Genomic DNA, 27,791 nt, shown 5'->3' with positions numbered 1-27,791 from the left:
TTTTTGATACACAGTCACCCATAAACTGGGAAGTTTCATGAACAGATACCAATCTGCATGCACAAGCATGGGTACATTTGTCAAATAAATACTCATAACCATATAGTCATTCTATCTGTGCAGTCACAGGCACATAAAAGCCACCAGAAGGCTAGGTATGTACAATTGCCCCTTAATATATGCTCTGTTAGATTAAACAAATAGTGTGCAAATATAAAGCTAGGTGGATGTGCAGTTCTTCATAATTTGCTTTTATTGGACTCATATTTGAAACCCAGCTGGATGTATCTTTCCATTTTAGCTAAATACCAAAACATTTTGATTTGCAAAATTATATTAATAGCTACTGCAAGAAGCTAGGCAAACAGTGATGGATGACAGTTTTAGTTCCCTGTCCTTTATTCCCCCTTAGAAGAAGTGCGTATGGAACAGCAGTGAATACTGTGCATCGCATTTTAGAGAGCTGATCCTATTACTTTGTGGCTGTGTTGCAGTTGCAGCCTCTCTTGAGATCTGCCAGGGGAGCTGAGATTTATCAGGAAAGCGATCGTGCCGAACATCCAGCAGCTTGCAGTCAACTTGTTTACCATATTAGCTGCTGTCCAGTACTTCTGGATTAGGAGACCTTGAATGCTGCCACTGTTCATCACATACGAGAAGACGACGTGTGTGAAACAAGATGCTTCTGTGATTTTGCATTTGTCTGCAGGGAACATCTATGTTTCTATTAAAAACATTGAAGGACAGATTTAAAAAAACAGATTGTGCCTGCAGCAATTTTATACTAGATTGATTCTAACAAGCTACTGGTGTTTAATTATTAAGGTGTTGAGGGTGACTCATGCAAGCAGAGTTCTCTTAACTAATACTTCCAAAAAAGACTAGTGCAGGGCAAGAGCCTATTGTCTATTCTCTGATGCCTTTGACAGAGGAGCTGTTTACATTCCTATCTATGCAGCAATACTCCCCTGCTTGTGAGCAAGTCAACAGCCCCAAGATATTAAAGTGGAAAGAAGTTTGTGCATTTCATTCTTCATCTTGCAGTTTGCTGCAGGCACATGGAGTGTCAGTTGGGTTCTATGTGGTCAAGCTGCTGTGAGTTATAGCAGGGAGGCAGATATTAGGAGGAATTAATTGATGCCTAGAAGGAGAGCTGTAAAATGCAGAAGCTCTTTCACACGTTAAAGGAACAGTAGCAATTTGAAATCTAGTCAATTTCTAAAAGTGAATTAACTGTAGCATCCGGTGCTGTATCTGCCCCTGAATTCCCCTATTAGTTTTTGAGGTTTTACCACCACCACCTGTTTAGAATACATTTTTTCCTTTCACCATTACTGTGCAACAGAATCACACAGTGGAAACTGACTAGAATGAAACAAATGTTACATCGTGGTGAATTCACAGAGTAACCAAACTGGAAAGATAAAGAATTGTTTTCCCCTAATAGCTTTAAATTCGAGCAATACTAAGTAGCAAAATTTCAGACAGAAGAGGGGCAGCATGAATTTTTAAATACACACACACACACACACACACACACACAGGACCCCCCTGCCCCCATGAGTCACTGAGCATCTGGCAACTTGAAACAACACCAACTGGAGTTGTATAGCCCAGCAGCTCTCAGGATTAGTCCCAAGTTTAAGGGGATAGTTTCCTTTTACTACAGGCTGGAGTAGTCTCTGGAATGTCCATATCCCACCTGTGAGAATGTTGTGTTATTATTATTGTTATTCAAGAAAGTGGTATTTTAAGTGTCTCCTTCCGCCTCATACTTGACAAGGAGTTAAGACAGTCATCCACTATGTCAGGAACTTGCCATATTTAGCTTTGGGCCTGAGTGACTTTAGTTGGCCCAATGTTTAATGAAAGTTAGCATTGCTAAGAGAAGTTTGAATCAGCTTTTAGGTGTGTAGGCAAAAGATGATTAGAACAGTCACTCACTTGCCCTTCACTCTGCCCCCACTTCTTAGACTACTTTTCCAATGTCAGGTTTCAGAGTAACAGCCGTGTTAGTCTGTATTCGCAAAAAGAAAAGGAGTACTTGTGGCACCTTAGAGACTAACCAATTTATTAGAGCATAAGTGAGCTGTAGCTCACGAAAGCTTATGCTCTAATAAATTGGTTAGTCTCTAAGGTGCCACAAGTACTCCTTTTCTTTTTCCAGTGTCATAATTAATTAATTGCCATGAGAATGTATAAAAGTGAATGAGTGATGATGCTGATTGGGTAATTATATTGAAACAATCAATACACTCATGTCTGGGATCTAAGCAGAAGTTTGCCTACCAGGTCCTTATGTTACCTTTTTGCATCTGATTTTTGAGACACATCTGTTTTAATAGCAAGGACTCAGTTTATGACACGTATGTACCAAACTGGAATCTTCAGTGTGAATCTCAGACTGTGAGGTCATTAATCCATAATGAGCTATCGCCAACATGCTGGAACCCCTAACTGGGCTCAGTAGAGGAGTCCCTGATTCCTACAAAAGATGCCAACCATGCAGAGTAGGGGAAGGGGTCTTTCTCTCGCAACGAATACCTGAAATTGTATCCTGCTCTCCTCTTCCTTGGACTGGCCACCCACAGGGAGAAAGTTGAAGGACTCTGACCATCAGCTGAGACAAGCCTGAAATGCAACTAAGACAGAGGACAGATCAAGCCCACTGCATGCAAAAGCACAAGCTACATCTTATAATTGATGAAGATACTGGTAACCATTTACTTGTTCCAAGAGCCAAGACCAGCCACGTGAACTATAGATTTTTAGACAGTGTGAACATCCTGTAGGATAACTCAAGGATGCTTGAATCATGCCAATGCCCACAATTGTAAGAGTGTGTGTGTGTGTGTGTGTCTGTTACTTACTGTTCCACAATTTAGACACTAACCCCTAAATCTGTTGTTAAAACAGTATAAGATCTTTGGACCAGGGTTGCTCTAGAGCTGCTAGAAGTCTGGGATTTTAGAAATCATTCTGACAGGTTTCAGAGTAACAGCCGTGTTAGTCTGTATTCGCAAAAAGAAAAGGAGTACTTGTGGCACCTTAGAGACTAACCAATTTATTTGAGCATAAGCTTTCGTGAGCTACAGCTCACTTCATCGAATGCATACTAATGTAGCTCACGAAAGCTTATGCTCAAATAAATTGGTTAGTCTCTAAGGTGCCACAAGTACTCCTTTTCTTTTTGAGAAATCATTATGTGTCTGTGCTAATCTGCCAGAAGGATACAGGCATTGTGTTAAAGTGGGGAGGGAAATATATGAAACAAATCAAGCTTAATGTAATCTTTGCAAACAGTGAAGCGTAACAGGGGAAAAACAGCCAAAGAGGAAGATACCAAGAAATTATTTGGAGCGATGTACTTCCTTAAAACTAAAGCAAGTAACAGCTTTGGCTGCTGACAAACACTGAACTAAATAGCGTACATGAAAGGAAACAGATTCTCCCCTTCTCCTTATTGTAAGTTGTTAAAATAATAGTTTTGTTTAATTTACTCATTGTTTGATCCCGTTATTAAGTACAGTAATTGGTGAACCCGATAAATCGAATCATTGGACCTACTGACTGTCTCAATATAACCTCAGTTTGACCAGTGTATTGTAATTTAAGTTAGGAAAACTAGACTTGAACTTACCTAATGACGTTTTGCTTAAGACTTTTTATATAACTCCTTGCTTAAATCTTTTAATAAAAATGTAAGAGTTACTACAAACTGGTTTATTTCTCAAAATTTTAACTCAGACAAAGTAACCTATGTAGGAGAAAAAGCTAAAATAGTTAAAAATCATTCCTGAGTCCATCCTCTATTTTAATTACGTAAAATAACACCTTATGATTCCTACAGTTGAGCATGCATAAAAATCAGATCTGGTAACCATCTTTATTATGCTAATAGTAGCTCCTTCATTTTTAATTGTTACTTTTATGCATAAAGGTGTCGAGATGTGTTCTATACAATTACTGTGTGACATCTGGGAAAGGGTTAATCCGCTCTTGGTGGTTGCTAGGCAATAGAGGTCTGCTCATGTGGTATGTTCTGCCAATGAGAGGCTATTCTGGTGATGTAATGTTCCTATCGCTTACGGGGAGAGTTTTATGAAAAAACTCGTTCTGCCATGGAATTAGATTTCCAGCCTGTTCATGTAGTTATGTTTAGCTACTAAAAGCCGTTATTTTTTAATTGCCTTTGAAACTGTTGAACATTCGACTCAAAAATGACCAAAATCTATTTAAGTCATATTATTATGTTTGAAAAAAATGACAGAGAGCACCCCCAATAACCATTTTTGGACAACTAAAAGGATTTCAGCGACATCTAGAATTTCGTTATTAATGCACCTTGAGTTATGACTCTCAAAATAATAATAGTAGAGATGGACCAAAGCAAATCCCCAGATACGAACCTCTCAAACCTTTGGAAATGAACCTTTGGATCTGGATTCAAACTTAATAGCTGGCCCTCCCCTCCCTGGGAATAGGGCATATAATCACTTATTTTATAGATGCCTGAGTAAGGGTGGTCACATCGGGTCAATAATAAGCAGAACCAAAAACCTGGATTTGGACACAGTGTGGGGGGTGCTGCACATCACAAAAGAAACGGAAGTGCCTAGGGTTTTCCCAGCTATAAGGCACCCCTCTCCTCAGAATTCACTATATCTTGTTTATCCACCCAGGAACCAAACGCTACCTTTGTGAGAGAGCAGCCTTACTATTAGGTCTTGATTCATCAATAGCCAATGTTTCTTGCCAAATTCTTATTTCCTCATCTTATTCAGAGAACTATTCATATTCATTTGGAGTGTGTTCTTTGCTTAATGTGAGCATAGGTGCTGGAACTAGGGGTACTGGGGGTGCTGTAGCACCCCCAGCTTGAAGTGGTTTCCATCATGTACAAGGTTTACAGTTTGGTTCAATGGCTCTTAGGACCCCCACTATACATATTGTTCCAGTAACCCTGAATGTGAGTGTCCTCAAATGACAGCTGAAGAATTCCACAATAACTATTCTGGCAAATGCTGGCCAGATCTAGAAAGATGCTGAACACTCACAATACCCTTGACTCAGTATCTCTCATAATTATTTGTTTGCTGTTATTTGCCAGCTAAGATGGCATCAACTTAAGGAAGATCATTTGGCTATCAAGAGGTCTTCCTCCAGCAAAGAATCCTAAAGCAGACTGGGAGCACTGAAGTTCACTGCCTTGAACTTACTGGGACGAAGTACAAGCTTGAGTGAAAGTACGTGATTGCTCTGAGACAAGTCTTTTAATTTGGTTCTTGCGATTTTCATTAAGGGGTAGATAATGCATTTGGTTTTCTTTCAGTCTGTTAATGCTTACCCTTTACTGGACTGGTCTTTACTCTCTGGAGCTTATGATAAGACAAACGAACAAGCCATTTTGGCAACAGTACTGGGATTTACAGTTCTCACAAATTGGTTTGCTCTCAAAAGAGAAAATTAAAATCTTTTAGGAGAAGGTGGCTGTACTGATAAAAGGTCAAGAGAACAGCAACAATAAAGAAGAGATTGTTATATTAAAATAAATGTAAGAAATAATTTGCTAACTGGCCTTTTCTTGATTTTCAAAACAAACCTGGTTTGGTTTAAAACAGTTGGCTCTCCAGCTATTGTTGGGATAGCTTACTCAGCGTGACGTGAAGGAAATAGGATCCTTTGGCCTTTGAAGAGAGGTAGAAGAAGCTTTCAATCTACTGTCAGCTCAATTTCTTGGGCTACAAAATGGATCAGGAAGGCCCTGGAAGGGTCATGAAACACACCAGGGATGAGAGATAAGCTGTGAGGAGATAGCAGCATTTGTGGAACAAGGCGTAGTGAGCTCCAATATTCAGATCATCAAGAAGAAAGAGGTGCAGCTCTTAACTAGGGGATCTCACACTTCCCAGCTTCTGCAGGCTGAGTTAATTGCACACACCGGGGCCCTCTTGCATTCCAACATTCCATCCCACAAGCTTCCCATGTGCACCCTCCCATCCTTCTCTAGTTCAGGGACTCCCTGAAACTTCAGCTTTGCCCTCCCTTGTGTCTGGAGTTGTTTATCCTCACTTCCCCCTCCACTACATGCCAGGGTCCCCCATTCCAATAGCTCTGCATATATCCCCATTCCTAGTCCCCCCAGCTCCATGTCCTCCATTCCCTTCCCCCTCCCTTGTTGAGACTTTGTATACCCCTACCTCCATACCAGGTTCCCCCATCAAGGGTTCTGTGTCTCCCCCTGCCCCGCTCCATCCCTCTACCCATTCCAGGGTCCTGCATTCCCCCCACATGGCAGATGCTCTATGAACCCAGTTATTCACCTCCCCCCATCCTAGGGGCTCTGTCTGCCCCTCCACTTCCCTCCCCCATACCAGGATCCCCCATTTTGCTCCCTCCATGCCAGGAGTTTTGTGCATGCCCCTTCCCCCCATTATTCTTTCCATCTGGGAGACGTGTTATTCAGGGAGTCAGCACTTTCAGCTCTGTTGGGATAGTAGGCAGGAATACTAGATAAGGGTGTTATGTTGGAAGGCATTTAATGGGTGTCTTAAGTTTTGGTGCCACTAAAGACCTGGTGAGGATTTACACACACACACACACACACCTTTCCCCCGAGTCAATAGGGTTTTGATCATTATGCCTAGAACATTCCCTGAAATTCTGGAATGGAATGGCTGTGACATTCAAATTCAATGCATTACATACGGACAAACATCTCTAGCTGAATGTAAGGCCTTCACAAGCTCAGCCAATTATGGGGCCTCATCAAGCTGGCGAGTCCCCTCAGAAACCATGCCAGGAGCTGCTTTCACTTGAAGCTCATGCACCATAACAAGGTGAGAGAGAAACTGATGAAGTGCTAAGTGTCAGCATCCACGGAGCAGGCCTGGGGAAGAAAGGGCCAGGGGAAGAGGAACAATGAAACACTTTAGAACTGGGCAGGGAGGATTCTAAAGGGCTATTATCTTCCTTCAGTGATTGGCTTTTGTAGTATAAGCACATTTGGCTGAGAACTAATGCTAACAGGAAATGGGCCCTAGCCTTGAAATTTGCCTAACTTTCCTCACAGGCTGCTGGAGTTGGCAATCAGGATTTTAGGTCAGGTCTGCTACAGATAAAGGCCCAGTGTAGATTTAGATCTAGTTCAAAGTCTGTGGGATGTTTGGCTGCAGGGTCTGAGTTTGGACTCATCTTTACCTGTAAGCCACAGGAAAGGCAAGTGCATAAGCCCTTTAAAGGAATGGCCAAATATAACACCTCTGATTGATCTCTCTCAGTGCAGCTGAAAGAAACAAAGACAAATTTAAAATGCCTCCTCTCCAAAAAAGAACATGAAGTGCCCAGGAGTTCATTCTGAGACTTTTTCATGGAGTTTTTAAGCATAAACATGAGCTCTGACTCAGTGACTAACTAAAGGAAATGAGTCATGAAAAAAGTGTGCTTAGTAAAAAAATCTGAGTGTCCGACTCTTTTAGCCAGTTTGAGTGAAAGCCTAAGCGGCTGGATAGTATTTATATTGTATTTGCTGAAGAGAGCTAATGAAATAAGCTTGGAACCTGATAACTATACATTTCATCTTTAAAAAGCTATGTCTCATTATACAATACTGTGGCTCTCTGACTCTTATCCTTTATTCCACAGGGGAAATAGTCTTCTATTTTTGTCTGTGGCATTTCCAACATCTGCATGCGGCATACACACGTGGACTGACAGTCCTCTGTATAAGGCAGATGTTTTGTTTTTGTTTTGTTTTTTTGTCTCTAAGCCCATAGATATTCAAAATTCCAGCAAAGGGAGATCAGGAACAGCTATATAATCATATAGCATCTCAGTCTATTAAGTTAATCATAGATTGATACATCAATAGTGTAAAAGTGACGGAAATGCATAGTTATTCAAGGCTACAGGAATTGGGCTATTCACGTGCCCAATTTATTCATTTATGCTCACTCTAGCCTACAGTTGGATAACCATGATTATCAATCTGTTATTTCAATAATCAATCTAGGTTTCTATGAGCTCACAGTAGAATATCCCTGGAATCCCAACAGCCTGAATAAAGATCTCCTTTCAACATAAGGTGGTCCAGCACATTCCATTTCAAACTCCTCTCAGATGATGGCCTTCTAATCTTCTGCTGCCCTCCTGTATACCTGTCCCAGCAGGCACTGGATTGGAGCAGAATCTCCCTCCACTTCTTATTTTAAAAGGGAAACATTAACATGCAAAATCTAAAAGCCAAAACATTTCAGGAGTGTTTTATGACACATACTTATCATTTTTGCACCAGCAGTACATTCTGAACATATTTAATCCCGTATATCCCAGCATGCTTTTCAAGTGCGGCCAGCATTTATCAATATTAGAATTTTACATGACTAGTAAGCGATTACTACCTAGAATTAAGCCATTTCTGCTAAAAAGGAATCAAGTTCAGATTTTTCACATGGACTTGAACCTAGAAGACAGGCATCTAGTGGTGGCAAGAAGAGAGGCACCCTATTCATTTGAAAATTCAGAATTAACTGTTGCTGTAAGAGAAACCAACTCATGCATGTAATGCCTTCAGACTGTGGCTTCATGTTTTTCCTCACTAGAATTCTAACTACATCCATGAACATTCATCTAAAGCACAAACACATAGTGAAATGAATGTAACACGGACCATGCTACGCTGTGTGGGAAACACCCTGAGGTGCCAGTCAGCCCTGATCATTTCCTAGCCTCAGCTCACACTCTGCTACAGAACATTTGCACCCTTATATATATGGAATTATCACTTGTGTTGCCACAGATCCAGAGGGTACCTCAGGGCTACAATCACACTGAAAGCATTGGGATTACAATAATTGTCATTCCACAAGAGACCGCTAGACTGTTGGGTCTGAGATCCTGCCTTTAGCAGTAATCTATAGAGGAAACATCAGAATAGGAAACCTACATACTTCTTGTCACACTGTGTGATGTTACACCATGTGTGGATGCAAGGAGGGAAATTCCTTACTTACCCTATGAGGAGAACACATATATTCCCAGGAGCATGAGAATAAGTGTCATTTGTAACTAAAACCTAGCTAGTATAACTGTAGGTGCTATTCATAGTCATATAAAAAAATACAAGCAATAAAAACTGTATGATCTAGCCTTAAGTATTCTGCAAATAATTAATAATGATATATTAAACCTAACATCTGTGGCATTAGAAGAAATCCCCTTGCTGAGTGGGTAGATATCAACTGCTGTATAAAAGAGGCAATGGAGGCAATAAATCCAGGCAGCATCTCCGAGATGAACAGGACCTGATTTAAAATGAAGGGCCAAAGGTGAGCAAAGAATTTAGAATATTTGACTAAATGACAGGTTGTACTTTGATGATCCCTTAAGAGATGATAAAATTCACAGATATGGTGAAGTTTGGGATAGAGGGAAAAGCAGATTTGTCTGTGCTCATGAGTTTCTTTCTTACATATATATGCTTCCCCAACTTCAAAACAGGGCTACAGTCATGATGTCACTGCCCTGTATCCTCCTCGCCCCATGCTACATACAACCACAGCTCAGACTGAGTGAAGAATCAAGGCCATTTTCTATAGACTACCAGTCCTATAGCTGGTCTTCCATGTCCACTTAACCTTTGCTTCGTCAGCTGATACAAACTATAAGGTTACCAATTAATACCAACTTTAGGCGGTAATTCTTACCTTTCCCTTGGGAATTAGGTTGAGATTTACTCTCTTTTCACATATAAACCATTAAACAACCATCGGAGGGTTAACAACTTTTGGCTACTACTGACCTAGGCTGGACCTGTAAACAAATAGCTGAAAGTTTGTGTATCTCTTTACTAATGCCCAGGTTGTTCCAGTCCCTCATGATAATGTTTTGTTTCTCTCTTCAAAGGCCTTTTTTTTATTTTTTAAAGTTTTTCCAGAAAATAGTCTAGACCTGTGGTTCTCAAAGCCGGTCCGCTGCTTATTCGGAAAGCCCCTGGCAGGCTGGACCGGTTTGTTTACCTGCTGTGTCCGCAGGTTCGGCCGATCGCAGCTCCCACTGGCCGCGGTTCGCCACTCCAGGCCAATGGGGGCTGTGGGAAGGGCGGCCAGCACGTCCCTCTGCCCGCGCAGCTTCCCGCAGCCCCCATTGGCCTAGAGTGGCGAACCGTGGCCAGTGGGAGACGCGATCGGCCGAACCTGCGGATGGAGCAGGTAAACAAACCGGTCCGGCCCACCAGGGGCTTTCCCTGCACAAGTGGCGGACCAGCTTAGAGAACCACTGGTCTAGAGAATTGCTGGAACAGCAGTTAATGTAAAACTAAACTAGGGCTACATCTCATTTAGAAAAAAAATAGATGTGGTTGGGAAAAACTGAGACAGTTCTCTTGGAATTTTCCATTTAATTTTTTTTCCTGACCAGCCCTAGCGAATGCAAGTCAGTACAGATATGATCACGACGGGGAATTTATATTCACCTCAGCTCTTGTCATCCACCACACTGTTCTTCATCTTACTATCCTTCTCTGAAGCTCTTTTATTCTCATGGCTTGCATAACTTGCATAACAGTCTGACTGGACATCCCTCCTAGCTTTTGGTTCCATAGAAGACCTCTTGTTGATGTCTTTATCTAGCTGCAGCTCAATCTCATAACAGACCTCCCCTGGCCAATTACTCCAGGTGGCTCTTAATAAGTTTACAATTTTCCCTATGTCAACAACTCTTCAGTAAGACCTTTTAAATAGATATGATACTTGAATTTACAAAATATATTTCCTTTGAGTGTCTCCTTGATGCTAGGCTTCAGGGAGATTGTGCTTTTTAAGTTTTAAAATCTTTTCCCACTATTGATACTGTTCATTTTTATATCTAATATGTTTCTTACTCAGTCTTTAATGCCCCCCTTTTCCATTTTCTTTAATGTTTTAACTTCAATTTGCCCTGAAAAGTCACTTTGTAAAATTATGTTTTTGGACTCTATATAAAATTTGCCCCATTTGCAAGTAAAAAAAGTTAGCTTATTTGCATTCCCCTGCCAGTCCAATCAATTCACGGTCACACTGGACTCTTTCTATCTGACATGTCACAGATTTGCCAACCCTGCTGGTTTTATAGCAAGTCTCACAATATTTGGTGTTTGTGAAATTTGGCATCATACAATTACACCAAAATCTCAGCTTCCATTTAAAAAAAAGTTCCAGCTCTCATGGTTGCTGGGGGTGGGGAGGTGGGAGACAAAAAAAGAACACCTTGAAAATACACTCCCAAAAGTCTCAGAAGCCAGAAGGCAAATAAACTCCAAGAGTGAAATTTGACTTCAATTATTTCACCCAAATGTCTTATTTTTAAAATATTGGGGCTTGGTGGTTGTGCTGGCTCATGATTTTTGAACACTTGGGCTTCAATACGGCTGTCATTAATAATAAACGTTCAATATGTCAACGTCAGACCTTTGGTGACATGACACCTATGAAAGCCCATTGTCTCCAGATTATGCCCCAAGTAGGTTTGAACAGATGTCACTAAAGGCACAATCTGAAGGGAGACAATGGAGTAGCACTGGTATTTTGGAGTGTGTGTACATTGCAAACAAAAGACCCTTGGCAGTGAATCTCACAGCTCGGGTCAACTGACAGACATGCAGGATTAGCGCTACCCGGCTAAAAATAGTGAGTTGACTGGGGTCTGAGACTGGTTTTTGCAGATCTTTTTTTGCAGTGGAGACATACCTCTAGAGTTATATTCAGCCTGAAGACTCCTTACTGCTATGTGTGATTGGCAGGGGGTGCAGTGGGAGAAACAGTTTTAAACTGTATCAAAGCCCAGGGTGAGCTTGCAGGCCTGGCAGTTAGAAAGAAGTAAGTATCTTTGTACTTGCAAATTGACGAAAGTTTGCTAGGGAAATCAGCAAATCATGAATATGGAATACCACACGGCCATTCTCACATGTTTTTCAGGTAGAATGACATTTTTAAGATGGTTTTTAGGGCCGGGAATAGGTCTTTTTGTTCCACTTCAGTTCCAAAGAATGCCACACATTTCAGTTCTATCACTGAAAATGCTAAGTACTTACAGAATACATTTTAACGTGATGAAAAGCTTTAGAGTGAGGGCAGAACAATTTTGATATTCAGATGATTATATTGCCAATTAAACTGATGTACTAGGCAATTAGAAGTGGTAAATCTACAGTAATTGGCCACCATGCTGAAGGAAGTAAATTCTACCCCTTTCTTTCACAAAGCCTCATTAGTTTACTCTTTCTGTGGATGTGGCCTAACAGCCTCTGTCTCCTTTTCTGTAGTTGGAAACTGTTGTATTTTAGCAGTGATAGCCAACTACAGAAGGAAAGTGACATCCTTTGTCACTCTGTCTAGCAGATAAAAAATGATGGTTTGGTATTTTTATGTAATGCAAATGATTGAATAGAGCATAGTAAGTTTAGGCCTTACCATAGGTTTCTATCACTTCAAAAACTGAAGTAGATTTTTTAACAAAATTCTTAAATTAAAAGTCATTTCAATTAATCAGTACATGCTTGCTGCCAAAGTTTTAAAGAAAGTCAGACTACTGAATTGGTGGAAGCCACTGGCTAACCACCTGGAACCAACTTTTGACAGTGGTAATCTCTTCTGCAAATGCAGAGAGAATAAGCTGAAATGAAGAAAATATTATACTTGTTCAGTTCAGTGACTAATTCATTCAACGTTAGCAAACTGATTAGGAGTTGAAGAGGCAGGAAAGCTTGTTTTTCCTTTTCCAACTTGTGAATAAAAATGAGGTGTGAGGATGAAATCTACCAATTCTAAAATCTTGAAAGATAGAGGAACAAAATCAGTTCAATTAGCTAAATACAGATACTGTCTCCTTTAATAAAATCAGTTCATTTTTACTGCTATATATGTTTTGATACAGAAGTTTATCAGTCCATTTAAAGGTGATTTTTAAAGTGTGCATTTTTAATGCATTCCAATTTTAATGCAAATAGAGCTTGACCCAAATCACAAGTAAAATGTTAATTTAGTAAAAAATGCATCACTCATGATTTTCGAACAAACATGTAAACATAAAAATTCAAATAAGTATTTTAAGCTATATAATTGCTTAAATAAGTATATAGATACAATGTAGCCTCCTAGTTAGCAAAAAGTAGTAATCATACTACTATTACAAAAAGTAAGTAGCATAAATGCTATATTTAGTTGCAATTAAACATGTTGTCATAGTTACCAACCAATGAGAATCAACCTCTCCTTAGTAAAAATCAAAACTGCAAAAAAAAAAAAAAGTTTAAAACCAATTATTTAAATAAAGGTTTTTTTAATTTAAAATAATAATAAGTTATTTGAATTGTTCTTTTTGTTTAAATTCACCCAGCCTGTTGTTCAACTTCAGTGACCTTTGCTCTCGCTTCAGAATAAAGTGAGTTTTGACTACTTTCAGTTTCAATACAACTCCCACCATCCCGAAGAAGTCAGTAAGGTCAGTGTATAGGACTCACTTTACTTACAATTGTAATGCACCAGCTCTTGTTGAATACCCAGAGATAAGACAAAGAGATGGATAATGCTATATATGGTTGGACCATCAGTGGAATTTAGGTATGCAGGATGTTCTTACCAGGTTGGAATAACAGTTCTATCCACTCTTCCGAGAAGCCCCATATGATGGGTTCTAATGATCACAAGTGGTCAACACCTCCTCTTTCTCTCTCATCCAGCAGAAAGCAGTATGGTGCCCCCTAAAACCATAACTGGGGCATTGGTTCAGTATTAACTCAGAGAGCAACATCTCTTCCTGGAGCACCTGTGGGTGTTTTTGGAAGGGAGCCCTCCAACAAACAAATCTGACCAACCTTAATTAGTTTGAGAGCTCAAGGTTGTATGGCTACAGGCTAGAAATACCAGTCAAGTGTGTCTATATTAGAAACACTACAGCGGCAGCACTGAAGCTGTGTCACTGTCACACAGACATTTACTACAGCGAGGAAAGGGGTTCTTCTGTTGCTGTAGTAAGTCCACCTCCCTGAGAGGCAGTAGCTAGGTTAATAGAAGAATTATTCCACTGATGTAGCCCTGTCTATTTTGAGGCTTAGGTCAGCTTCACTATATTTCTCACGGGTTTGAGTTTGTCCATACCCCGAAGCAACATAACTAGGTCAACCTAACTTTCTAGTCTAGGCCAGCCCAATTTATCAGCTAAAAGAAACTCTTTGATCTCTTTTCATACAGAGTACAATTACTAGTTTCCCCCAACACCTTCATCCTGTGGCTCTTTCTTAGCAAGTATGTGTATGGATAAAGTGCTCACTACAAGCAAGACAACTGTGCTGATAAAAGCCAAGTTACATAACCTGTTTTGTATGAATCTGGTAACTCACGTGCACAGTTGATTGGCATAGATGACGACCCAGAAGCTATTTATAAAAGCATCAACAGAGAGCTATCTGAAAATTCTCTTTGTCAATACCTGGCTTCACACAGATCCTTCCCATAAATCAACCACATCCTCATAATGAAAATAGAAATTTAATTATTCACAGGCATGTCCTTTGAGCTTTCTCTGATCTTTTTGTGAATGACTAAGAGCAGCTGGTGCACACAGAGTACACCATCTCTGCTGGCTGCCCTGTTAAAAGCAGTGACTCATCAACACATGACGTCAACCTCTCCACTCTTCTGAAATGGCAATAAATAAATAAATAAACGAATAAAGTTTAATTAAGAAAGGGGAAAAAAGGCACCTGAACAAAACAGCCTGCACTTCCTCCCAAACAATCACTTCTTTGGTCATATATCATCCGAGTGGCCATGAAAAAAAAAATCCAGCAAAAGAAGACTACACACATCTAGTTTGGTCTTTTGAGTGGAAGAGTGCTTTTCTATTAAAGTGTCAGCTGATAAAACATCTTTCCTCACAAAAACTGGCTAATTACACAGTAGCTGTTACAAAATAGCATTATTCCCCTTGGTAAAACCTACATACATATTTTGCACGTGTATGCTTCATCTCTAAGTAGTGTTCAGTGTCTTCCAAGGGAGAATAACTCAAACAGAAGAAACTGATATAAGGAAGACTGAAAGCAGAATATAGCGATCGCTGTGTGCTTATAAAGAATTTTCATAAGATGTTTTCATGATACCAGGTATCACAGATTTCAAGTAGTTCTACAGGCTCAAAATACACACAAGTGAGGGAGCCCTTACAAGAATATTATGAAGGATCATAATATTTCAAGGAATCCCTGTTGAGGTTACAGGGACAAACCATCCCGATGAGTCGAAAGAATAGTAAATATGGCAGGCGACCAACTTGGCTTAATGGTGAAATCCTAGCGGATCTTAAACATAAAAAAGAAGCTTACAAGAAGTGGAAGGTTGGACATATGACCAGGGAAGAGTATAAAAATATTGCTCGGGCATGTAGGAATGTTATCAGGAGGGCCAAATCGCACCTGGAGCTGCAGCTAGCCAGAGATGTCAAGAGTAACAAGAAGGGTTTCTTCAGGTATGTTGGCAACAAGAAGAAAGCCAAGGAATGTGTGGGCCCCTTACTGAATGAGGGAGGCAACCTAGTGACAGAGGATGTGGAAAAAGCTAATGTACTCAATGCTTTTTTTGCCTCTGTTTTCACTAACAAGGTCAGCTCTCAGACTGCTGCGCTGGGCATCACAAAATGCGGAAGAGATGGCCAGCCCTCTGTGGAGATAGAGGCGGTTAGGGACTATTTAGAAAAGCTGGACATGCACAAGTCCATGGGGCCGGACGAGTTGCATCCGAGAGTGCTGAAGGAATTGGCGGCTGTGATTGCAGAGCCACTGGCCATTATCTTTGAAAACTCGTGGCGAACCGGGGAAGTCCCGGATGACTGGAAAAAGGCTAATGTAGTGCCAATCTTTAAAAAAGGGAAGAAGGAAGATCCTGGGAACTACAGGCCAGTCAGCCTCACCTCAGTTCCTGGAAAAATCATGGAGCAGGTCCTCAAAGAATCAATCCTGAAGCACTTGCATGAGAGGAAAGTGATCAGGAACAGCCAGCATGGATTCACCAAGGGAAGGTCATGCCTGACTAATCTAATCACCTTTTATGATGAGATTACTGGTTCTGTGGATGAAGGGAAAGCAGTGGATGTATTGTTTCTTGACTTTAGCAAAGCTTTTGACACGGTCTCCCATAGTATTCTTGTCACCAAGTTAAGGAAGTATGGGCTGGATGAATGCACTATAAGGTGGGTAGAAAGCTGGCTAGATTGTCGGGCTCAACGGGTAGTGATCAATGGCTCCATGTCTAGTTGGCAGCCGGTATCAAGTGGAGTGCCCCAAGGGTCGGTCCTGGGGCCGGTTTTATTCAATATCTTCATAAATGATCTGGAGGATGGTGTGGATTGCACTCTCAGCAAATTTGCAGATGATACTAAACTGGGAGGAGTGGTAGATACGCTGGAGGGGAGGGATAGGATACAGAAGGACCTAGACCAATTGGAAGATTGGGCCAAAAGGAATCTGATGAGGTTCAATAAGGATAAGTGCAGGGTCCTGCACTTAGGACGGAAGAACCCAATGCACAGCTACAGACTAGGGACCGAATGGCTAGGCAGCAGTTCTGCGGAAAAGGACCTAGGGGTGACAGTGGACGAGAAGCTGGATATGAGTCAGCAGTGTGCCCTTGTTGCCAAGAAGGCCAATGGCATTTTGGGATGTATAAGTAGGGGCATAGCGAGCAGATCGAGGGACGTGATCGTTCCCCTCTATTCGACATTGGTGAGGCCTCATCTGGAGTACTGTGTCCAGTTTTGGGCCCCACACTTCAAGAAGGATGTGGATAAATTGGAGAGAGTCCAGCGAAGGGCAACAAAAATGATTAGGGGACTGGAACACATGAGTTATGAGGAGAGGCTGAGGGAGCTGGGATTGTTTAGCCTGCAGAAGAGAAGAATGAGGGGGGATTTGATAGCTGCTTTCAACTACCTGAAAGGGGGTTCCAAAGAGGATGGCTCTAGACTGTTCTCAATGGTAGCAGATGACAGAACGAGGAGTAATGGTCTCAAGTTGCAGTGGGGGAGGTTTAGATTGGATATTAGGAAAAACTTTTTCACTAAGAGGGTGGTGAAACACTGGAATGCGTTACCTAGGGAGGTGGTAGAATCTCCTTCCTTAGAGGTTTTTAAGGTCAGGCTTGACAAAGCCCTGGCTGGGATGATTTAACTGGGAATTGGTCCTGCTTTGAGCAGGGGGTTGGACTAGATGACCTTCTGGGGTCCCTTCCAACCCTGATATTCTATGATTCTATGATTCTATGATCAACAAATGCTTCATAATAAATGCAAAACACCTACCCTGCTCTAGTGCAATATTAACTTAAAAAATGGGAGTTACAGTTGAATGCACAACCATTACTTCAGCCTCTTGTGCAAACATTTGGTTTTGATCCTGTTTCCAACAAAGTCAGCAGCAAAACTGGTACTGCAAAGAACAGCATATGTAAGATGCAGATTCTTCTGCCAGAAAGGCTTGCTTTCCTGAATAAGTGTGGAGGCGTTTTGCATACAAAGATGATAAAGCAGTGGAAAGAGAAACAAATGAGATTCAGCCTTTGTCAAGGTTCCTCCCCCACTCTGAACTCTAGGGTACAGATGTGGGGACCTGCATGAAAAACCTCCTAAGCTTATCTTTACCAGCTTAGGTCAAAACTTCCCCAAGGTAACAAATATTACCCCCGTTATCCTTGGAATGGCCGCTACCACCACCAAACTAATACTGGTTACTGGGGAAGAGCTGTTTGGACGCGTCCTTCCCCCCAAAATACTTCACAAAACCTTGCACCCCACTTCCTGGACAAGGTTTGGTAAAAAGCCTCACCAATTTGCATAGGTGACCACAGACCCAGACCCTTGGATCTTAAGAACAATGAACAATCCTCCCAACACTTGCACCCCCCCTTTCCTGGGAAATGTTGGATAAAAAGCCTCACCAATTTGCATAGGTGACCACAAACCCAAACCCTTGGATCTGAGAACAATGAAAAAGCATTCAGTGTTTTACAAGAAGACTTTTAATAAAAAATAGAAGTAAATAGAAATAAAGAAATCCCCCCTGTAAAATCAGGATGGTATATATCTTACAGGGTAATTAGATTAAAAAAACATAGAGAACCCCTCTAGGCAAAACCTTAAGTTACAAAAAAGATACACAGACAGAAATAGTTATTCTATTCAGCACAATTCTTTTCTCAGCCATTTAAAGAAATCATAATCTAACACATACCTAGCTAGATTACTTACTAAAAGTTCTAAGGCTCCATTCCTGTTCTGTCCCTGGCCAAGACGACTACAGACAGACACACAAACCCTTTGTTTCTCTCCCTCCTCCCAGCTTTTGAAAGTATCTTGTCTCCTCATTGGTCATTTTGGTCAGGTGCCAGCGAGGTTACCTTTAGCTTCTTAACCCTTTACAGGTGAGAGGAGCTTTCCCCGGCCAGGAGGGATTTCAAAGGGGTTTACCCTTCCCTTTATATTTATGACACGCCCCCCAAATCTCAGCTAGGGTGAAACACTGGCTGGGATTTCTTCCTGGAGCTCTAGGAAAACAGAGTTAATAAGACACATGCATCTCTAAATATACTACCAAGTACATAAAGACTAACAATATTTTCCACATCTCAAGGACGATTTTAACCAGTTGATTCTGGGAAACTTTCACGGGAGAGTGCATCAGCCACTTTGTTAGAAGCTCCTGAGATGTGTTGGATGTCGAAATCAAAATCTTGGAGAGCTAAACTCCACCGAAGAAGTTTTCTGTTAGTTTCTTTGACGGTGTGAAGCCACTTTAGTGCAGCATGGTCGGTTTGCAGGTGGAAACGCCGTCCCCAAACATATGGGCGTAGCTTTTCCAGAGCGTAGACAATGGCATAACATTCTTTTTCAGTGACTGACCAGTTGCTTTCCCTCTCAGACAGTTTTTTGCTGAGGAACACTACAGGGTGGAATTCTTGATCAGGTCCTTTCTGCATTAAAACTGCTCCCACACCACGCTCGGATGCATCTGTGGTTACTAGGAACGGTTTGTCAAAGTCTGGGGCCCTTAGTACAGGGTCAGACATGAGTGTCGCTTTAAGCTTGTTAAAGGCCTTCTGACACCTTCCGGTCCACTGAACAGCATTTGGCTGTTTCTTTTTGGTTAGGTCTGTCAGTGGGGCAGCGATTTGGCTGTAGTGCGGTACAAATCGTCTGTAATAACCGGCCAAGCCTAAGAAGGATTGAACCTGTTTCTTTGACTTTGGGACAGGCCACTTTTGGATAGCATCCACTTTGGCCTGTAGGGGGCTGATAGTTCCTTGACCCACCTGGTGTCCAAGGTAAGTCACTCTGTTTAGGCCTATTTGACACTTCTTAGCCTTAACAGTTAGTCCTGCCTCCCTTATGCGCTCAAGGACTTTTTGTAGATGTTCCAGGTGGTCTGCCCAGGAATCCGAAAATATGGCCACATCGTCAAGGTAGGCGACTGCATATTCTCCTAATCCCGCTAGGAGACCATCTACAAGTCTTTGGAAAGTGGCGGGTGCATTTCGCAGCCCGAAAGGGAGTACATTAAATTCATACAGCCCGAGATGTGTGATGAAGGCTGACCTTTCCTTGGCAGATTCATCTAGCGGTACCTGCCAGTACCCCTTGGTTAAGTCCAAGGTAGAGATGAACTGGGCCCTTCCCAGTTTCTCTAATAGTTCATCTGTGCGTGGCATGGGATAGTTGTCTGGGCGAGTTACAGCATTTAGCTTACGGTAGTCCACGCAAAAACGTATTTCCCCATCTGGTTTGGGAACTAGAACCACTGGAGATGCCCATGCACTTTCAGAGGGGCGGATTACACCCATCTGTAACATATCCTGGATCTCCCGTTCTATAGCAGTTTTAGCTTGAGGAGACACCCGGTAAGGGTGGACCCTAATTGGGTGAGCATTACCTGTGTCAATGGAGTGGTATGCCCGTTCAGTCAGTCCTGGGGTGGCTGAGAACGTTGGCGCGTAGCTAGTGCACAGCTCCTGGATCTGCTGTCGCTGCATACGCCCAAGGGTCATGGAGAGGTTCACCTCTTCCACACCACCAGCACATTTCCCTTCGTAGTAAACACCTTCAGGCCACTCAGCGTCGTCTCCTCCCTGGGCTGTAAACTGACAAACCTTTAATTCTCTGGAATAAAAGGGCTTTAGAGAATTAATATGGTACACCTTAGGCTTTCGGTTGGAGGTGGGGAATGCTATGAGATAATTAACAGCTCCCAGGCGCTCCTGGACCACGAATGGCCCTTCCCACGATGCTTCCATTTTATGGGCCTGGAGCGCCTTTAAGACCATGACCTGGTCTCCTACTTTGAAGGAACGCTCTCTGGCATGTTTATCATACCAGGCTTTTTGCTCTTTTTGAGCATCCTGTAAGTTTTCTCTAGCAAGGGCTAAAGAGGTTCGGAGGGTGTTTTGTAGGTTGGTTACAAAGTCCAGAATGTTAGTTCCTGGAGAAGGTGTAAATCCCTCCCATTGCTGCTTCACCAACTGCAATGGCCCCTTAACCTCACGGCCATATACAAGTTCAAATGGGGAAAACCCTAAACTGGGATGTGGTACAGCTCTGTAGGCAAAGAGCAACTGCTGCAATACTAGGTCCCAATCATTGGAGTGCTCATTTACGAATTTACGTATCATGGCCCCCAAAGTTCCATTAAACTTCTCCACCATGCCATTTGTTTGATGATGGTAAGGAGTGGCAACCAAGTGATTTACCCCATGAGCTTCCCAAAGGTTTTTCATAGTTCCTGCCAGGAAATTAGTCCCTGCATCTGTGAGGATGTCGGAGGGCCAACCTACCCTGGCAAAAATGTCTGCTAGTGCCTGGCACACACTTTTAGCCCTGGTGTTGCTTAGAGCTACTGCTTCCGGCCATCGGGTGGCAAAATCCATGAAAGTCAGTATGTACTGCTTTCCTCTGGGTGTCTTTTTCGGAAAAGGACCCAGAATATCCACAGCTACTCGCTGAAATGGAACTTCAATGATGGGGAGTGGCTGGAGAGGAGCTTTGACCTGGTCTTGGGGTTTTCCCACTCTTTGGCACACCTCACAAGACTGGACATAGGTAGAAACATCCTTGCCCATTCCCTCCCAGTGGAATGACCCCCCCAAACGGTCTTTGGTCCTGTTCACCCCAGCATGGCCACTAGGGTGATCATGGGCTAAGCTCAAGAGCTTGGCCCGGTATTTAGTTGGAACTACCAACTGTCTCTGAGGATGCCAGTCTTCCTGGTGTCCCCCAGAAAGAGTTTCCTGGTATAAAAGTCCTCTTTCTACAACAAACCTGGATCGATTAGAAGAGCTGAGAGGCGGTGGGTTGCTCCGTGCCGCCGTCCAAGCTCTCTGGAGGCTTTCATCTGCTTCCTGTTCGGTCTGGAACTGTTCCCTTGATGCTGGAGACATCAGTTCCTCATGGGATTGTGGACCTAGGCTTGGTCCCTCTGGAAGCGATATAGGGGATGGAGCTGTTTCTGTTGACTGTGAACCGCTCTCCGCTGGTGCACTATGTTGGGATTCAGGCTCCGGCTGAGCCTCTTGTGTAGGGTTATCGGCTGCTGCCAGTTCAGGTTCGGTGGGGCCCTCTGGTGTTGAGGTTGCAAGTACTGGATTCAGTGCTGACACGGGGTCTGGTGTTGGTTGTTCGGCTGGTTCCGGTTCTGGGACTGGTTCCGTCTGGGTCTCTGGGACTGGATCCACTACTGCTGTTGCAGACATTGGCCTGGGGTCCAGGTCCATCACCTCTGACTGGGTCCTGATAGAAGTTTCCGGAACAGAGCTAGGCCTCACGGCTTGTTTAGCCTGGTTGCGGGTGACCATTCCCACCCTCTTGGCCTGCTTCACATGATTGGCCAAGTCTTCCCCCAACAGCATGGGGATGGGATAATCATCATAGACTGCAAAAGTCCACATTCCTGACCAGCCCTTGTACTGGACAGGCAACTTGGCTGTAGGCAAATTGAAAGAGTTGGACTTGAAGGGTTGAATCGTCACTTGGATCTCTGGGTTGATTAAATTGGGGTCCACTAAGGAAGCATGGATAGCTGACACTTGTGCTCCGGTGTCCCTCCACGCGGTGACCTTCTTCCCGCCCACACTCACAGTTTCCCTCCGCTCCAAGGGTATCTGGGAGGTATCTGGGCCTGTGGACCTCTGGTGTGATTCCGGTGCAATGAACTGTAATCTGTTGGGGTTCTTGGGGCAGTTGGCCTTTACATGCCCCAGCTCGTTACACTTAAAACATCGTCCAGCTGACGGGTCACTGGGACGAGGAGGGTTGCTGGAGAATGGGGTGGTGGGACGATAAGGGGTCTGGAGGGTTCTTTGGGAGGTAGGTGGGGCTTTGGGTGGCCCCCGGTAATAGGGTGTGGTCTGGGGTGGTCCCTTCTGGTCTCCGCTCCAACTGCGACCAGTTTTCTTCTTCTCTGCCACCTCCACCCATCTGGCTCCAATCTCTCCTGCCTCGATTACAGTTTTGGGTTTCCCATCTAGGATGTATCTTTCTATTTCCTCAGGAACACCCTCTAAGAATTGTTCCATTTGCATTAGGAAGGGCAAATTTACTGGAGATTCAACACTTGCTCCTGATATCCAGGCATCCCAATGTTTCACAATGTGGTAGGCATGTCGGGTAAATGACATGTCTGGTTTCCACCTTAGGGCTCGGAACCTCCGACGAGACTGCTCGGGTGTTATCCCCATTCTGACTCTCGCCTTGGATTTAAACAGTTCATACTTGTTCATGTGTTCTTTAGGCATTTCAGCTGCCACCTCAGCTAAGGGTCCACTGAGCTGCGGCCTCAGCTCTACCATGTATTGGTCAGTAGAGATGCTGTACCCAAGGCAGGCCCTTTCGAAGTTTTCTAAGAAGGCCTCAGTATCATCACCTGCCTTGTAGGTGGGGAACTTTCTGGGATGGGAAGTGGTACCTGGAGAAGGATTGCTAGGGTTTGTTGGTATATTCTGCTGGGCCTTTATCTTCTCCATCTCCTCCACATGCTTCCTTGCCTCCATTTCCCTCTTGTGGGCAGCCTCCTGTACCTCCTTCTCCAGCCGCATGAGTTCTATCTGTCTTTCATGTTCCCTTTGTTTTTCCTCAGCCTGAAATTTGGCTAATTCCAGCTGTAGTCGAGCTGAGGATTTGGTCATTCTAACCTCTCTGTTTTTAACTAACTTTACACCTGAGGTTTAGAAATAAACAAACAAAACTTGGCTGTAAAATTTTGCTGTGCTGGAATAGAATACCTATTCTCTGATAGTGATTGTCAGCCTACAGAAAAAGACAATTCCCTTGTCTCTGCTCTGGGCCCAAATTAAAGCAAAAAACCTCCAACTACTTGGAAACCTGCTTACCCAGCCCAACGAAGAAAAAAAAAAATTTCTTTTCAAACCTGTGCTCCTTGTAAAACAAAAAAAAAAAATCAAAATCCTAAAAAAAAACCCTGCCACTTTTGTCTCCAGGCAAATGGGTAGAGCACACACCCCCTATTTACTTTTAGGAAGAAAAGAAAAAAAAAAACAAACCTCTGGGTTGGAAGACTGTGAATTTCCCTGCAGGAGTTAAGTACCCTGCCTCCAGGCAAATGAAACCTGCAATTCACAAGATAATCCCCTTTTGTCTCTGCTTGGCCACAAAGCAGAGAGAAACCAAGCTGCTTTCAGTTTCAAAGCTGCCTTCTGGACTTCCTAAAAATTCCTTTTTAAAATCTGTATTTCTAGTTCAAAAAATCTCAACTGGATCTCAAAATGATTTCAGGTTAATCCCACCACTGTGCCACCATGTCAAGGTTCCTCCCCCACTCTGAACTCTAGGGTACAGATGTGGGGACCTGCATGAAAAACCTCCTAAGCTTATCTTTACCAGCTTAGGTCAAAACTTCCCCAAGGTAACAAATATTACCCCCGTTATCCTTGGAATGGCCGCTACCACCACCAAACTAATACTGGTTACTGGGGAAGAGCTGTTTGGACGCGTCCTTCCCCCCAAAATACTTCACAAAACCTTGCACCCCACTTCCTGGACAAGGTTTGGTAAAAAGCCTCACCAATTTGCATAGGTGACCACAGACCCAGACCCTTGGATCTTAAGAACAATGAACAATCCTCCCAACACTTGCACCCCCCCTTTCCTGGGAAATGTTGGATAAAAAGCCTCACCAATTTGCATAGGTGACCACAAACCCAAACCCTTGGATCTGAGAACAATGAAAAAGCATTCAGTGTTTTACAAGAAGACTTTTAATAAAAAATAGAAGTAAATAGAAATAAAGAAATCCCCCCTGTAAAATCAGGATGGTATATATCTTACAGGGTAATTAGATTAAAAAAACATAGAGAACCCCTCTAGGCAAAACCTTAAGTTACAAAAAAGATACACAGACAGAAATAGTTATTCTATTCAGCACAATTCTTTTCTCAGCCATTTAAAGAAATCATAATCTAACACATACCTAGCTAGATTACTTACTAAAAGTTCTAAGGCTCCATTCCTGTTCTGTCCCTGGCCAAGACGACTACAGACAGACACACAAACCCTTTGTTTCTCTCCCTCCTCCCAGCTTTTGAAAGTATCTTGTCTCCTCATTGGTCATTTTGGTCAGGTGCCAGCGAGGTTACCTTTAGCTTCTTAACCCTTTACAGGTGAGAGGAGCTTTCCCCTGGCCAGGAGGGATTTCAAAGGGGTTTACCCTTCCCTTTATATTTATGACAGCCTTTATATGGGATTCTGTGGTGTCTGACTTCAAATTGTCTGAAAACAGAGCATGTATCCACCACATTTGAGCCTCAGCCTCACTAAGATAATTTGAGCCCCAGCTCCCTTAGACAGTCCTTCGCAACTGGAAAGCTTTCCCCTTTTCTTCAGACATGTAACTGTAATGCGGGGTGGGAGGCGAGAAGAGAGAGCTTCTGTCTGAAAGATGAATTTAGTTGTATTTCAGGGTTGCCTTGAAGGTAGTATTGCTTATAAACAGCAATTCACCAGTTCCTCAGGACAGTTATGCTAGAAGCAGGAGAACTGGAATTACTGGCTCAGTCTCTTCAGAGGGAGTCAAATGGGTTTGGAAAGATCAGAGAAGGTCTGAAAAGGCAGTATGGCACTGAGAAGTTAAGTGGTACGCTAACGGTCACATTCTGTAACAGAGTTGGGACGAGAACACAAATGCCCTGATATGCACACATTTGCTTTTTCCTGCATTAGTCTGTCTCCAGTGTTTCTTGCTCAGGTTAATTGCATTAGTGTTTAAATGCAAGAACCAAGGATAATTGCCCAACCACATGGCAGTATCAGGATGTGTTTAATACTCAGTGCAGAAAACATGGCATCAGAACCAAGAGTTGTTGTTTAACAAAACTGATGCACACCTCCCCCAGTCTTTTGGTCACTTAGCAGAGATGCTTTTACAAGCTGACCTTTTAAGCACTAACTTCATTCTTAGTGCCATCCTCTCATAGATTTTCTACAATGCTATTTTCCTAGCAGCATTTGTATCCCTAGAGGTAGATGTGCTGTTTTCTCACTCCGAAAGGATATGAGGCTTTTCCCTGGAGGTTTCTGTCATAACCATGGACACTAGAGTCTCCACTAATGCTTTAGTAATGGCAATCCCAAAGGAAAATAAAAAGCAAATAGGTCACTGACTTGGTCCCAGATCAGCATGTGCTTAATTTTAACCACGTACTTGGTACTTAAAAAGTGTGATTAAGCATCAAATCATGAAACCATAGGCCCGTTCACCTAACATATACTTTGCATGAAGTGCTAATCTGATAACTAAAAGGTTAATCATCTCATTGTATGCCTGTGAAGTAGGCTGGATTCCATGATTACTCATAATACAGTATCAGAGGTTGGGAACCATACTAGGAAGCGTAAAAACTCAGAAGGGCAAGCCCCTTCCCAGAATTTACAGGTGAAAGAGATAAAACGTTTAATCTCTAGGAGGGCAAAGGAAAGGGGTAAGTAAACAAACCGAGCAATCAGAGGGAGGAGGGGCACATACATACTTGATTCCAGATCTTTATTTTTTTCTGGTGGGGGAGCGGACTGAGTAGGAAATGACAGAGGGAGGGAGTAAATAGGACTTGGGGGTGGAGGGAGAGAATGACTGAAGAGGAAGAGGGAGGATGGAAAGGAACATGGAGGGCAGAGAGGGAGACCAGCCAAGGAAGGACTTAGGAGGGTGGGGGGAAGCAGGAGGAGATTGGAGAAAACAATATGCTAACAAATAAAAGTCATCCTTAGTTCCCTGTTGAGCTCACTCACCTCCAAGGGCTGTGAAGGTTGGTGTCCCTGGATGGGACCTCTCCCTTCCCCCCCCCCCACCATTGCTGTTCCTGGGACAGGTTCTCCTTTGCTTCTCCCATCCCAGGTGGTGGGGAAACTTGTTGAACCCTGAAAGCGGATGCCTCCAGAAGTCTGTTGCTAAGGAAGAACTTGCTGCTTCTGGGGATTAGCACCAGCCCCAGGAGATCAGGCTTTGCTTTCTCCATGTCATGTGACCAGGGAAGAGGGGAGTGCTGGTGTACCACAGAATTAGCTCCAACATCTCCCCTAAGCAGAAGTGTTATTGTTTTTTATGATTGGTGATATCCCAGCTTTGCTTGTTTTGTGGCTGATCGGACATCACTTTGCAAAACAAAGGGAGCAGGAGTTAAATTTCTACTCATGAACCACCCCTCCAGAGCTGCACCACAAGGCCAGGGCCTCTCTTCAGTCAAATACCTCCTTCTAGTGAGTCTACTTCTTCTGTAGTGCTGACTAGACATTAGCTGCTTAAGACATTTGATTATTAAATCAAGAACAGCCGTCACTCCTTCATTCTGTGGACTAGCCTTCACTGAGCAGTCACACAATCTGGGCCCTGTCTCGTCTCTCGTGACACATCACAGCTCTCTTGTTACTATTCACACACACACTTTGTTGGGGGGCATGGCTGAAGTAAGTCGGCAAGCTTTCGGTGGCAAGGATGTCTTCTTCCTTGAACTGAGGTATCTAGCATAGTAAAATGAAGTGGGCCACACTCATAGGGAGCTGTCCTGGTGCTGAACCCCACTTCTCCACCAGGACTGTCATTCAGAGACAACGTTGCTCCTGCTTTGACTTTCGTGTGCAATCTCCATTCCCCACAGCAGAAGGAAACAAATATCTGCTGCAGAGAGTGAGGATGCAGGAAGAAGGTTGCGTCTCTCCCTGATCTTCAAGCATGGTAATTCCCATTGCTGCTTGCCGCAGTGCAGGGATCGCCAGGGTCCCAATGCAAAGGAAAATGTGACTGAGCTCAATCGGAGAGCTTTACTGAATCCCCAGGACTGTGCTCTAGAGAATCTTTTAACTTAGCCCTTCCAGTCACAGGAGCCAGACCAGCCCTGTGCAGAAAGGGAAAGTTCACCAGAAAATACCATAGATTTTCCCTTGTATTTTCTAAAAAGAGTTTACCAGAAATGGATGAGATGTTTTAAACTTTGGCTGCACAAAGCCTTGATTTCATTTAAAACACCTGGCTATGGAAAGATCTTCAGCATTGCTATACTGCATCCTAGCTTTAGGAAGCCTCTGCCTTTATTTATTTGACTGGCTATGGGTTGCTTATCATTGTCTTGACCATGTCTCACTTTACCTACTGTATCACTCAAAAATACAGCCACTTTTAAAGCTTTAGCTTTCTTCCCCTCCCCGCAATCAACTCCCCAGGCTATTGCTGCTGCAAACAGTTCTCCTGCCTTATGTTCAGAAAAAAAATAACC

General features: G+C 43.0%; 1 protein-coding gene across 1 annotated transcript in view; it reads right to left on the bottom strand.

The window, feature by feature from the left end:
* Nucleotides 1–72: 72 nt before the first annotated feature.
* The window catches only part of AP1S3 (adaptor related protein complex 1 subunit sigma 3), a 68,602-nt gene continuing 40,883 nt past the window's right edge, over nucleotides 73–27,791 (bottom strand). Inside the window, exons 5-6 of the mRNA XM_073359934.2 lie at nucleotides 2,545–2,642; nucleotides 73–724 (exon numbers count right to left, since the gene is read on the bottom strand). Coding sequence (XP_073216035.1) covers nucleotides 592–724; nucleotides 2,545–2,642 — 231 coding nt within the window. The 3' untranslated portion in view covers nucleotides 73–591. The remainder of the gene's footprint in view (nucleotides 725–2,544; nucleotides 2,643–27,791) is intronic.

The sequence above is a fragment of the Lepidochelys kempii genome, chromosome 9 (assembly GCF_965140285.1).
Source record: "Lepidochelys kempii isolate rLepKem1 chromosome 9, rLepKem1.hap1, whole genome shotgun sequence".
Lineage (NCBI taxonomy): Eukaryota > Metazoa > Chordata > Testudines > Cheloniidae > Lepidochelys > Lepidochelys kempii.
Note: the sequence above shows the minus strand (reverse complement) of the source record. Positions and strands in the feature narration are given on the sequence as shown.